Source organism: Osmerus mordax, chromosome 4 (assembly GCF_038355195.1).
Source record: "Osmerus mordax isolate fOsmMor3 chromosome 4, fOsmMor3.pri, whole genome shotgun sequence".
Lineage (NCBI taxonomy): Eukaryota > Metazoa > Chordata > Actinopteri > Osmeriformes > Osmeridae > Osmerus > Osmerus mordax.
Window position 1 is genome coordinate 18,961,357 of NC_090053.1, and position 12,610 is coordinate 18,973,966.

The 12,610-nt window shown below is 47.6% G+C and overlaps 2 protein-coding genes across 3 annotated transcripts; one reads left to right on the plus strand and one right to left on the minus strand.

The window, feature by feature from the left end:
* Positions 1 to 279: 279 nt before the first annotated feature.
* On the plus strand, positions 280 to 2,921 carry spata2l (spermatogenesis associated 2-like). 2 transcript variants are annotated; one of them, XM_067235494.1, is made up of 3 exons: positions 280 to 365; positions 922 to 1,279; positions 1,450 to 2,921. In XM_067235494.1, exons 2-3 carry the CDS (start codon positions 935 to 937, stop codon positions 2,533 to 2,535), a joined length of 1,431 nt encoding a protein of 476 aa, XP_067091595.1. In that variant the 5' UTR covers positions 280 to 365; positions 922 to 934; the 3' UTR covers positions 2,536 to 2,921. The 2 variants fall into 2 exon arrangements, with proteins under 2 accessions (XP_067091595.1, XP_067091594.1); XM_067235493.1 differs by having other exon boundaries at positions 322 to 462.
* A 56-nt stretch (positions 2,922 to 2,977) lies between these two features.
* Positions 2,978 to 4,855, minus strand: pdf (peptide deformylase, mitochondrial). Its single transcript, XM_067235495.1, has 3 exons — positions 4,749 to 4,855; positions 3,809 to 4,442; positions 2,978 to 3,630 (listed from the first exon to the last, which is right to left on the minus strand). The coding sequence occupies exons 2-3, from the start codon at positions 4,395 to 4,397 to the stop codon at positions 3,473 to 3,475; spliced, it is 747 nt and encodes a 248-aa protein (XP_067091596.1). The 5' UTR covers positions 4,398 to 4,442; positions 4,749 to 4,855; the 3' UTR covers positions 2,978 to 3,472.
* Between the last annotated feature and the right edge of the window lie 7,755 nt (positions 4,856 to 12,610).

The window sequence follows — 12,610 nt, forward strand, 5'->3', positions numbered from 1 at the left end:
TAAATCCCAGGGGGCACAGTTCCGCCCTTTACCAGTGTCACTCGAACCACGCCCACATAATATAAAATGAAAATATTATAGGCTCCAATCTCCTTCCTTCCTTCCTCTCTCTCTCTCTCTCTCTCTCTCTCTCTCTCTCTCTCTCTCTCTCTCTCTCTCTCTCTTTCTCTCTCTCTCTCTCTCTCTCTCTCTCTCTCTCTCTCTCTCTTCATCTCTGTATTCAATTATTGTGTAGGCCCAGACTACATATAACTTCAAAACTTTCTCCACCACTCCGGGGCGCTGCATAACAAAAACCAAACGCACCTGCCTTTTCATGATGACGGTGTTTGACACGTGACAGTGTTTACTTTACTCAACTAAAAGTAAGTGAAATCACGCTCACAGACCTGTTGATGCTGAACCGGTGGTCCGGAATGTTTCGTGAAAATATACCTACCTAACTAACCAAACAAGTAGTAGGTGAGCATTTCAAGTGTGTTGTAGCAAACAGTATTTCTTTCAGTAAAACATGTTCGCTATCATGGCTTGTGGTACTAGTAGTTAGCTAGCTAGCTACTTTAGGCTAGCTATCAACTTCCAAGTTAGGGAAAGTTAGCGTAAGTGTAAAAGATGCGTTGGTTACGTTCTCCTTTTATATTGAAACATGCCGATACCAGGTACTAGCCTTGCATACGTAGTAAACGGTCTTGGTCTACCAAAGATGAGGCTAGTAGTTAGCTAACACAACTTCTTCCCCTTGTCGGGTTGGGGAATTCCCAGCCTTAGTTTTGCTTTCATTTCATGTCATACGCCGAAAAACCAGGTTTCTCGAGCCTCAATTACAGTAGACAAATACTGATATTTGAAACAATATGAACATGTCATTCTGCTTTATTTGGCACTACACCTAGCTCAATTAACATGTTGTGTCCCACGCAGAGCCTGCGAGAGGATGAGCGGCCTTGACAGAAAAGCCAGAGACCTGGTGGAGCTGTACAGGACCAGCCTAGAGCAGCGTATTGAGCAGGGGGATTGGAACCTGGTTTGTAAAGATGAGAAGCTGTCCCAGCAGGTGGAGAGACTTCTGAGGGATGACCGTGCCCAGGGCATGCATGCATTCCCTGGGGTGGACCCCCTGCGGGTGATGGAGGAGTCACTTCTTAGGGGAGGTCCTACCCCTAGCAGAGCAGGGGTGGCAGGTGGACTAGATGGATTGGCGAAGGCTTTTGAAGTATTGGAACTAGCGGCTTTGAACCTGTACCTGTGTCCCTGGAGAAAGGAATACCAGGTGGTAAAGGTAAGGTGGTTCCTGCCAGTAGGAATGCCTTATTTTTTATCTATGAAGTTTTCCCTTTCACCAGCATACATCATCTCTATATCACAGCTGTCAAGCTATCAGCTGCAACTAGTGAAGGTTTTGCCATTGTCTTAAACAAAGTGAATTTTGCTCTCTCCTTCCTCCTACAGATGTTCTCAGGCATGTTCACCCATTACATCAAGCCCTCACTGTCCGAAGCACAGATGCTGGAGCTGTTCGGCTTGCTGGGATACCAAGCTAGCAAAGCCAGGAACAGCGAGGAACTCTGCCTCAGTCTGCCAACACGCCCTCTGGACACTCTCCTCTTCCTTGCCTGTGCCTTTTTCACTGCCCGCTGTGAGTGTCGCATCCTGCTGACGGCCTATGACAAACACAGAGGGGCCGGGGGAGTGTGTGGAGCTGGAGCTGGGGTTTGGACTCGGGCTGGGGCTGAGGCTGGGGCTGCAGAGTGGCAGCTCAGCCTGGTGCAGGAGAGACTGAGGGGACACAGCCTCGAGGTAGCCCTGGACAACACCAAGAGGAAGTTTGACACCCCAGCCCTGAAGGAGGACTTCCTGGAGTCTTCTGCCACGGGGAGAGATCTGGATCTGTACACGGCTGAGGGACTGAACCCCAGCCAGGGAGACATGGGGCTGGGCAGGGACGGTCTGCATTCACCCTCATGGGCGAGTGTCAGTACTGGCACATCACTGCCAGCTATGAGAGACAGCAATGGAGTCAGGGAGCCTGTCTGCACCTCAACACTGACCTACCGTCTGACAAGGAGCCCCTCTTCATTGACCTCCAGCGCCAAGCCAAGGGAGAACTCAAACGAGCCCAGTAGAGGGGACTCCTTTCCTCCCAGCCTGTCCTCTCATGTGTCTCCACCTTCACGGCCCCACGAGGCTCAAGAGCAGCACTCCCCAGTGCTTGTTGACCCCTCTGCAGGGCCCCTGGGAGTGAACCCCGCCCCTCAGCCCATCCCCCTCCACGAGTGCTGCGATCCGGCCGGCTCTCAACACCCAGAGCTAGTCTGTAAGAGTTGCTTGGTCTTCCATGTCAATTCCTGCAAAAACGTGGAGTACTGCAAGGATCACCATGACATCTACAATCTGGGGCTCTGTTCCAAGGGATGCTCTCAGCCTCCATATATGCTGTGCAGATACTGCTATGCCCAGTACTGTAAGAGATGCTGGTTCCGAAAACCTCTGCAGTGTGACTGTGGCCAAACTTTTGACCAGTCGTCCTCAGTTTAGTTTGCTGACCGTATATCACACTGTGATGCATAGTTAAACGGCTAAACCACTGTGCCTTAACAGCAGTGCCAAATAATACTATTTACTAATACTAATTGGAATTCAACTTTAGCAGTGAGAATGGAAGCCTATAACGTTTGCCTTAAACGTACTTCTCTATCTGGAGGAACTCTGTTTTTCTATTCTTCTGTTAATTGTATGTTCTGGCCTTATGCTCATTGTCAGCCTATTTCAGCCATTAAAGGGAGTTCTTAATTTAAACAGCATCTTTAACCTGTTTAGAGTTGTTTGAGAACTGTAAACTGGAGTGGCATGTTCAATCGTGCTTGTGATCAAACTTCTGTCTGGAGATAACAACAAATGAGGAATAAATAATGGATTTTAAAGGGGGAATAAGTGTCTATTCTGTTCATATTTGTCTTTGAATTAAGAAGCAAGAAGACACAATGCAAAACGTTTAAGATCAGATTTGGCTGACAGTGTCTTACATCATAGTTGAAATCAGAAACAGTGGTCTAGTTTAAATAATTGGATTATTGTGAACATCATAAATTGTCCAGAGGTTTCTTCATCCAATGAGTGGTCTGTCGTTCACATTCATGTGTGCAGCATGCCACCTACTGGCCAAGGTTGACAGAACATCAAAATGTCACCCCTGGCATTTTATTGTCTACCACAAGGCTTTGGGTTCTACAAAAATAACTTGTTTAAGCCATACCAGGCTACATAGCCCACAAATAAATTTAAAAGCAAACCTTGGAAGATTTATTCAATAGATTCAACTTGTCTGGTATGTGTTAATGTCCAGGACCATGCTGTGGTTGGCTTCTGAGGGGCCTCAGAACACAGTCTCTCCTAACATGTCTTGTAAATGCTCCAGAAAGCACCAGTCCAAGAGGACTGATGCCCTCCAAGCCCTGGAATCTGTCCACTGAGCCTACTCATTGTGCTCCTCCCACTTGATGTTGATGAAGGTCTTGGTGTCCATGTGGTCAATGTAGAGAACCCCATCCAGATGGTCCATCTCATGCTGCAGGATCCTGGCTGGCCAGCCACTTACCTGCCATGTGACTGGCTCTGCCTTCTCATTGAGCCCTGACAAACACACACAATAACTCACTATGTGGCTAAAACACCTTAAAGCACATCAAACTAATTTAAAGCCTACTTTAATCTTGATTGTGTGTTTCTTGATCCTTTTAATATTGTTGATTATGGATTGATTTATGGAAAAGAACGATATTGACTAGGTATCCCCCTGACTGCATCTTACCTGAGACCTCCACTTCCAGATAGCGTGGAACCCTGGCGGAGAACCCCGAGATGCTCTCACAGGCCTCCTGGAACAGAACCGTGCGTCTATCCAGAACCCGGAGCTGAGGGTTGATGAAGACCCTCAGCGGGACCACAGCCACGCCCCTCGCCTCCCTCGCCGCTGGCGACACGTCCTTCAACATGCTCTCCGGGAACTCGAGGGCGAGGATTCGCAGTGGCACGCCCACCTGTGGCGCGCTCAGCCCCACACACTGCAGCTTCCTCATCACCTTCACCATGGCGCCGATCACTTCCTGCACCTCCGACCCCAGCACCGCCGACGGGTCGACGGGGGCGGCGTGGGATCGCAGCACGGGGTCGCCCACCTGGCACACGTGGGGGTAGGGAGGGCTAGGGGGGGGCTTGATCTTGTGTTTGATGTACTGGAGGTAGGAGCGCACCTTGATGTTGGAGGAGTATGAGCGTGAGGGGGGTGTGGGGACAGTGCCCCATGTCCAGTGGAAGAAACCACCGCTGAGGGGAGGGCTGGTTGTGCATAATCTGCCGACCCTGGACAGCGGAAGGGCGGAACACAGGGCTCTGTTCATGGCTGCGTCTGGGTGATATTCGTTTTTTAGTCAGCTGTGGTCCACCTAGAAGCAGAAGAAAAAACGAACACTTATACTTCCATATACATACTATAAACAACAAGAACAACATCTCAACAAAACTCTTATTAAACTGTGAATGAAGTATTAACATTAACAGGGTGACAGAGCAGGGCGCCCTAACTATAATCCAAACGGCATGGATACAAAACACAGCATTGACTTCATTAGCTTCAATGGTGAGCTCATTAGCTTCAATGATAGCTTAGCTATCTGACCTAACTGACAATGAATGCCATGCAACCCTGCCCCGTGTTGAAATGTCATGCATGAATTGCCTTTCTCCATTACCTTGCCACGTGTGTTTTTATACTGATAGAAGTGGCAACCTTGGTATCATTGTCGTCTTTTTATAATCTCACATTCTGAGGGGAGAAAATAAGCATGTTTGGTTCTCCTTGAGGATACCATCGATACACTTCCGGGTCAAGTTTAAATATTCAATCTTAATTTCACAATAAAAGTATCTCCAGGACTATAGCGTCCATGTCAACGGAAACAAGAAGTTTTTGCGGCAGAAGACTTTTAATTTGGTTACGTTTGACAGCCGTGAACCAGAATTACTACGTTTTCAAAAAAGTTTGAGGTTGGACAACGGCGTCTCTAACTTGCCCGTACATGTTCATTTTCGCCGACTAGTACCAACATAATTTTTTGTCTAGTGAGGACCAATGACCGGTCTTCTTCTTTCCATCGAATATCGACCAGTCAGATGATGCTTGAACTGGCAAAATTATCGACTGCCAGACCGATGGAGAGATACTGTGGACTCCTCAAGACACCAGACATCAAATGTTTACAAGACATTGCGACTCTCCCAGTGTGGATCATTGAATACGCCTGGGCGCAACAGAAGATAGAAATATTGGAAGGTATGCACAGGTTTTATCTATATTTTAAAGCAAATTATTAGTTGTATTTTACACCTCGTTATTTATGTCATGATGGAATAGACTCACCTAAACAAACGGTAATAACATTGTATTTGCTCAGTACACCGTAGTCACAGTAGTTTTATATCTTATAAAAGTCTTATAAAACTGTAAATAACGTTTGTGTTCGCGTGTGTGTGCTAGGTCTGAATCCCAGTCTGTGGCCAGATGAAAACCTCGGTTCTCTAAGCCTGGAGGAGCCCTGGAGGCTGAGGACAGGTGCTGCCCAGGCCTGGTGCATTGTTAGGGCCAGGGATGTGGCCCGCTTTCACTGGGTCCTGGACCTCCTGGATGTCACCTTCAGGCTACTGCCTACCCTGGTGGCCCCCATCAAACACATGAAGATCATGTATGGCCTGAAGACCATGGTATGTACACTGGTCTAGATGCCGGAGTGTGTGCTCGCTGATCTAACACAGGCCTCTGATGAGGCCTGCACACTGGGAGAATGTTAACTCTCAGTGGATAAGCCCCTGTTTCCTGTTTCCTGTTCCAGATCATTATGTGGATGCTCCGGGAGGACCAAGGCATAGTGAACACTGTCAGGAAGACCATCCAACTCTTCCCATCTAGACTTCCTCAGTACCAGGGATGTGTAAGTAACATGCAAGCATCATTGAGGAAGTTACTCACTTAACTTGCCCTCAGTAGGGTATGAATATGCTGTGCATCCTGAACTTGATCTATCACTTTTTATGGTGTATTATTAATTGATTGACCTATGTGGTTAAATACAATTTAAAAACAGCAGCGTTTAATAGATGTCTGTAGTGAATGCAACTATCATGTATACTCTCCTCGCATTCAGAGCCGCCATGAAATGTACCTGATGAGGAAAAACCAACAGGAATTCAAGACCCTGGCCCAGAGCCTCGCTATGGACCAGACTCGGAGGGAAGCTTACATCCAGGTCTGTTCCATCCTCTCTCTCTCACACACACACACACACACACACACACACACACACACACACACACACACACACACACACACACACACACACACACACACACACACACACACACACACACACACACACACGCACACTGGCCTGCTCCATCCTCACACACACACACACACGCACACACTGGCCTGCTCCATCCTCACACACACACACACACACACACACACACACACACACACACACACACACACACACACACGCACACTGGCCTGCTCCATCCTCACACACACATAAACACACACACACACACACACACACACACACGCACACACTGGCCTGCTCCATCCTCACACACACACACACACACACACACGCACACACTGGCCTGCTCCATCCTCACACACACACACACACACACACACACACACACACACACACATAAACACTACTGTGGCAGGGACTGATGCCATGCTTTGACTTTAACAGTATCTTAGCTGAGGAAGGACATGTGGTGGTTGATTCAGTTGTAAACTCTTTGTTGGTGTTTGTCTGCTTGCTTTCTTGTAGAGGGTGCTATACCATCTATCCTTGAGCCTAAAACAACATGCTAGTGGACCATAGTAATAAATCTAGTAGTCTAACAGCATTGCTCCTCTGTAAATGTCCCCACATTTTTGCAATTTTGTTTAAAGCACAATCCATTCAGGTGAGTAAAGGCTCGTTATTTTAACTAGAAGCCCTCATTAAGCAAAGTGGCTTTTGCTTGATGATGTCTTTTAGTTAAAATGGTGAGCCTTAAGGGTTGAGTGTACATTAACTCCTATATTGTATTGTTGTATGACAGCATCTGATGCAGGAGCAGTATGGAGAGAGTTATGCTCAGAAACTAGAGGACCGGCTCGTTCACTACCTCCACCAACTAGACACAGTCCTGCCCAGGGAGACATACATTGACCAGGTGTGTGTGTGTGTGTGTGAGAGAGAGAGAGAGAGAGAGAGGGAGAGAGGGAGGGAGGGGGGGGAGAGAGAGAGAGAGAGTGCCAGTGTATGCATGACCGTGTTCTGCTCATGAGCGTGGTGTGTGTGAATCTCCCCAGCTGTTGAAGAAGGACAGTTCCACTCTGCTCCACGAGGAGCAGCTACTGAGGAGGCTTCTGACCTGTGAGCCTGGCTCCATAGCTGCCTCCCTCAACCGAATACTGCTCTGTGAGTCCTGCCCAGCATCACACTCATATACACAGGACTCCATTTCAGATTTATTATGTAAACTATGTAGAGTACAAATGCATACATACCTCAGACAAACTTCCGGTCTGATACTTCATGTCCATAATAGTCTACAAAAGAGGTTAATACTAACTACGTATTATATCATAAATGCTATATTACTTAATCTATATCACTAGAATATATTCATCTGAAGTAGTTGCCTAATCGAATGGTCTCTTTCTTACGTTTCCTTAGCCCGATCCTCCCCCAGGTGTGATTCCAGAAGGGCTGCCCAGAGGGAGGGGGTAGGGCAGGGGGAAGGAGGTGGTGGTGGGAGACCTAGGTCCCCTGGGGGAACCCCAGAGGACTTCAAGGAGGCCTCCACTGAGGGGGGACTGAGTAAGGTGGTGGGCCCCCCAGCCCCAAGGCTCAGAGACAGTAGGCAGCGGGGCAGTGAGGAGGGAGGCCTAGCCAGGTGGTCATGGGTAATCCCTTGCTGCGGGGTGGAAGAGGGGGCCGGGTTGTTTACGGAGACAGACAAGAACAGCCCCCTGCTCCTTGAGGAGGAGGAGGAGAGCAGAGGAGGAACAGAGGAGGGAAATAGAAAGGAAGTGGATGGAGGGGTGGAGATATTGAACTGCGGTGACGTGGATGATAGAGAAACGACTGAGCAAAGTCAAGACAAGACGGGAGAGGAGATGAAAGAGCAGGAGGGCAGCCAGGGGGGCAACTCTCCAGACGAGGAGACCCCGCCCCTACAGCTGTGCTCCAGACATCAGAGGTGGGTGAGGAACATTCTGCACCAGTGTTCAGAGGAGGAGGAGGAGGAGCTGGCCTCTCCCACCACACTCCACCACAGCTGCACCTCCTCTGAGGACCTCGCCCCCCCCGTCCTCCCCCTCCTCCTCCACCACAGCTGCACCTCCTCTGAGGACCTCGCCCCCCCCCGTCCTCCCCCTCCTCCTCCACCACAGCTGCACCTCCTCTGAGGACCTCGCCCCCCCCGACCTCCCCCTCCTCCTCCACCACAGCTGCACCTCCTCTGAGGACCTCGCCCCCCCCGTCCTCCCCCTCCTCCTCCACCGCAGCTGCACCTCCTCTGAGGACCTCGCCCCCCCCGTCCTCCCCCTCCTTCACCACAGCGGTCCCAGTCCCTCCCTTCTCCACCCAGCTCCTCCCACAGAGCCTTCTACCTTTAGAGGAGACACCCCCTCTACCTCATCATCCCAGGACATCACTCCCTCCCTCCTCCCCCAGCCTCTCACCCCCCGTGATGGAAAGACCACTGTTAACCCACATATCCCAACCAAGGACAGGCAACATTCTGGAGGAGCTGGGGGAGTGGCCTTCCGTACTGACCCAATGGGCTTCGGAGCCTACATCCTGCGCCGCCCGCACCACATAACTCCACCCCAGCCCTCCTATAGAAACGAACAAACCCCTTCCCTCCTTCAATCAACTAGGTCCACTTCTCAGGAGATAAGCTCTTGTCCCCCTCGGATGAGGCAGCTCGCTGTGAGACTACACCGCCTGGACACCCCTCTCCCGACGCTGGCTGTCCTGCTGCCCCAACCCTCCACCTCCAGACCCGGCCCTGGGGGTGCACACCACCCTGCTCAACATCTTCCTCAACTCCCGCTCATCATCTATGGTAACAGCCAGACCCCAGGCCTCCAGGGCAGCCCCCGGGCCGGCCCCTGGCTGTCTGCTGGTACCCTGGCCTTACCTCTCCAGTCCAGGGTCCTCCAGCCCCAGGTGCTTCTGACCAGACTCCCCCCACAGCAGTTGACCAGTGGAACCCTGCAGTCTGGGACGGAGGAGGAGGAAGATGAGTGCTACGATTTAGACGTCAACACACTGTATTCCAGCAGCGAGTCTGATGAGGATGTGGACTGCCAGAGTTCAGATCCCAACTACAGGCCGCACAGGAAGATTTCACATCACGGTACAGCGTGACGGGAGTAGATGTGATAGGATGTAGCTGGTTGCTGAAATCATCTGTCCACTCTCATACTGGTCAGGACCGAGGATAGGTGTACAAGTTTCCACTTCCACTGTGGTCAGGACTGCAAAGTATCTACAGTTCGCACACTTTAACCTGAATGCAATGACACACAGTCCAACTGCACTTTTCACATATTTACTTAAGTGTGTGTGAGAGCTTTTGTGTACTGTACAATGTCTTTGCTCAGGCACTAGGTCTAGGTCATGTATGACAGCAGTTACTGACATGAACCCAGACTTTGGTGACCAATCACTGCCTGCCTATCCGTAATTTGGCCAATCACGGGTGACGACCATCAGGGGAAGGGGATTGCATTGAGAGATCTGAGGTGGCGTCATGAGGGTTCCCCTCTGACCCCCTCCGCACACACACATGACCCCTTCACTGTGCACATGTTGACCCAGAGGGCAGAGTGGTCCATGCAGTAGATTTCCACTGTCTGAAGGTAGCTTGAGGACATAGGTGTAGCAGGCCAGAGATGTTCCACAGTTCATCCAAGACTCTGAGCACTGTGGGAGGAATTACTATATCTTTAGTGTTGCATTGTTTATTAGCGTTGAGGGGTTTACGACATAATCGTGTGGCTATTGAACAAACACATTATGATATACCAACTCTGGAAAAAATTTAGATCACTGCACCTTTTTCTTTCATTTTTTTTTAAGTTGAGAAGAAACATTTTGAGTGAGGAACAGAAGGGTTAAATTTAAGAGGCCACTGTGCAAATGTTACCCTTCTGTTCCTCGCTCTCAATTGTCCTTCTCAACTTTTTTTTAAATGAAAGAAGGTGCAGTGGTCTCCATTTTTACAGAGCTGTACGAATGTGATAAGGGATGTTATTGTTTTTTGTTTGGAATGAATGAAAGTGTTGTTTTTTTAAGAGGTGGGAGGAGGACTGTGGTCTGGTCAACACAGGACGGCAGGGTCCAGGTGGTCTGGTCAACACAGTGTGGAAGGGTCCAATATTGCAACAACTTACTGTCAATTTTGCTACAATGTTGGGTGTCAGCTGGGGAGTTAACTTACCCGGGTATGTCACATGACCTGCTTTCTGGAATTCTCTCTCTCTCTCTCTCTCTCTCTCTCTCTACCCCCCAAGTGGTCTGGTCAGGGCCGGAGTGTCCAGGACCACATGGTCAGAGGGTGGAGGACAGGTCCAAAGGTGGTGGGGAGGATTCTGTGGAAGAGTTTCATTACCTCCGTTTTCCACTATTTATTTATTGTGAGGTCATGTACTTTTGGTCAATACCGACACAGGACAGAGTGACTCTTTGATCAGCGTGTTGTTGCATCAAGTCAACACTGCTTATAGCTTGTGATGAGCGTCACCAGGATGGAGTCCAATCAGCATCTATATGGAGCTATGAAGTCACTGCCTGTGTTTACAATGCATAATAGCCTAGCAATTCATTTGTGAACAAAAATTATGAATATTGTGAATGTTGAATATCTGTTTTGTAAAAAAAAAAAGGGTGTACTCGTCCCTGGTTCATAATGATGTGTAACTAGTTATTATTTTTAATTGTGACTTTCTGGTTTGTTTACATTGCTTTGTTTGGTTATTTTTTTATAATCAGTTAATTAAACATTTGTGGGGGATTTGGATAACCCTGAATAGAAACCCCTTTTGCTTTATTTTTCGCAATCTTTATTTACACCCTGCCAAATCCAGGCAGCAGAGTTGCAAAATGATCACCCCCACCGTTGGAGTTAAAAATCAGTTATGTAAGTTGCACTTTTTCAGAATGTACTATTGGCATCCCTTTGCTGTTGAAGAACACTTGCAGAACAAATACAACATATGTTTATTGCTTTGTATTTGTCTTTGGTTAAAAAAAAAACACATTGAACAGCCTTGAACTGAAGCGTATGCCTTGAATAGCTCATTTTATTGAACATACAGGGATGACGCACAAACCAGTGGGATTTGGCAAACAGCATATAGGAGAAAAAAAGTGATGTTTACTTGTGCCATATCATAGGTAACAGTCTGCTTAGGTGTTGGAATAAGTAACCAAATAATTAGAAATCATTTTAAGTAGAAACCCCTAATGGAACAGTACTATGATAAAGTAAACACCTCACATTCGAAATTCATCTCGTCCATCTAATGAGGCTGGTTTCTTATTCGTATACACTGCGCCACCAAACAATTTCAAATATTTGCATGAAACATTTTGTTTAAATCAAATTTTCTGAATGATTAAATATATATATTTTTTTTTAACAACCCAACTGTACTTAGGAGTTATGCTGGAGGAGAAAAAGATTATGTTCTAGGATGAAGACACAAAACTTCAGGTTCATCGAGTGCACCATCCAACTGCTGGTCCAGGTCCTGCCGAGAGAAACGGGATGGTTGGAGTCACGAGATGGAGGTGTACGTGTTTTTAATACTAAATCTAAATCCAAGGTTTCTAATACACACACACAGTGGACTCCAACAGTTCATTGACAAGTGTTGTTTGTTAGTATAGGCCTCTTTAGGTTAGTATAGGTCTATAAGGTTAGTTTAGGTCATTATGTGTATTAGAGGTCTAGTATATTGTATATTGCATACTATTTTGTATATTAGAATGTTTATTATTCTTATTATTTTTATGTTATCTTATTTTATTTTATCATAGATGTAATCTATGTTCTTAGTACTTATATGTTATGTTATGCCAGGTTGCTGGCATTGTCTTGTCCCAAGAATTTCAGTGCCCAGTCTGACCTTGTGTTGTTCTGTGCACCTGACAATAAAAACTTGAAACTTGTTATCAACATTCATAAAAGACTTATACATATACAGTATGTCAACAGAATAATAATGCTGTGTTTGGTTTTTGATGAATGATGAAAACAGATCTTGGTATTGGGCCCCACCATAAATAACATAACATTACCAAATGTAATATTTCTACAACATTATGTATCCCACCAGGATGAGTTTAGGCCCTGTTCATCGCCCATCATGCCCAGCAGAGCTGCATCATCGAACGCACGCTTGACATGCTGAAAACCCGCTAGAGGACCTTCCTCCTGAGGGGCCTAATGACAGAAATGTTTCACTCCTTGCAGCTGCTACTCTCTCTCTCCCCTTGCAAAAGCTTCTTCCTTC

Bases quoted from the DNA above. Each gene is read 5' to 3' on its own strand.
- pdf (XM_067235495.1), bottom strand. From the start codon at position 4,397: ATGAACAGAGCCCTGTGTTCCGCCCTTCCGCTGTCCAGGGTCGGCAGA. The intron at 3,631-3,808 runs GTAAGATGCAGT...TGTGTTTGTCAG, and splicing joins TCTGGAAGTGGAGGTCTCAG to GGCTCAATGAGAAGGCAGAG.
- spata2l (XM_067235494.1), top strand. From the start codon at position 935: ATGAGCGGCCTTGACAGAAAAGCCAGAGACCTGGTGGAGCTGTACAGG. The intron at 1,280-1,449 runs GTAAGGTGGTTC...TTCCTCCTACAG, and splicing joins AGGAATACCAGGTGGTAAAG to ATGTTCTCAGGCATGTTCAC.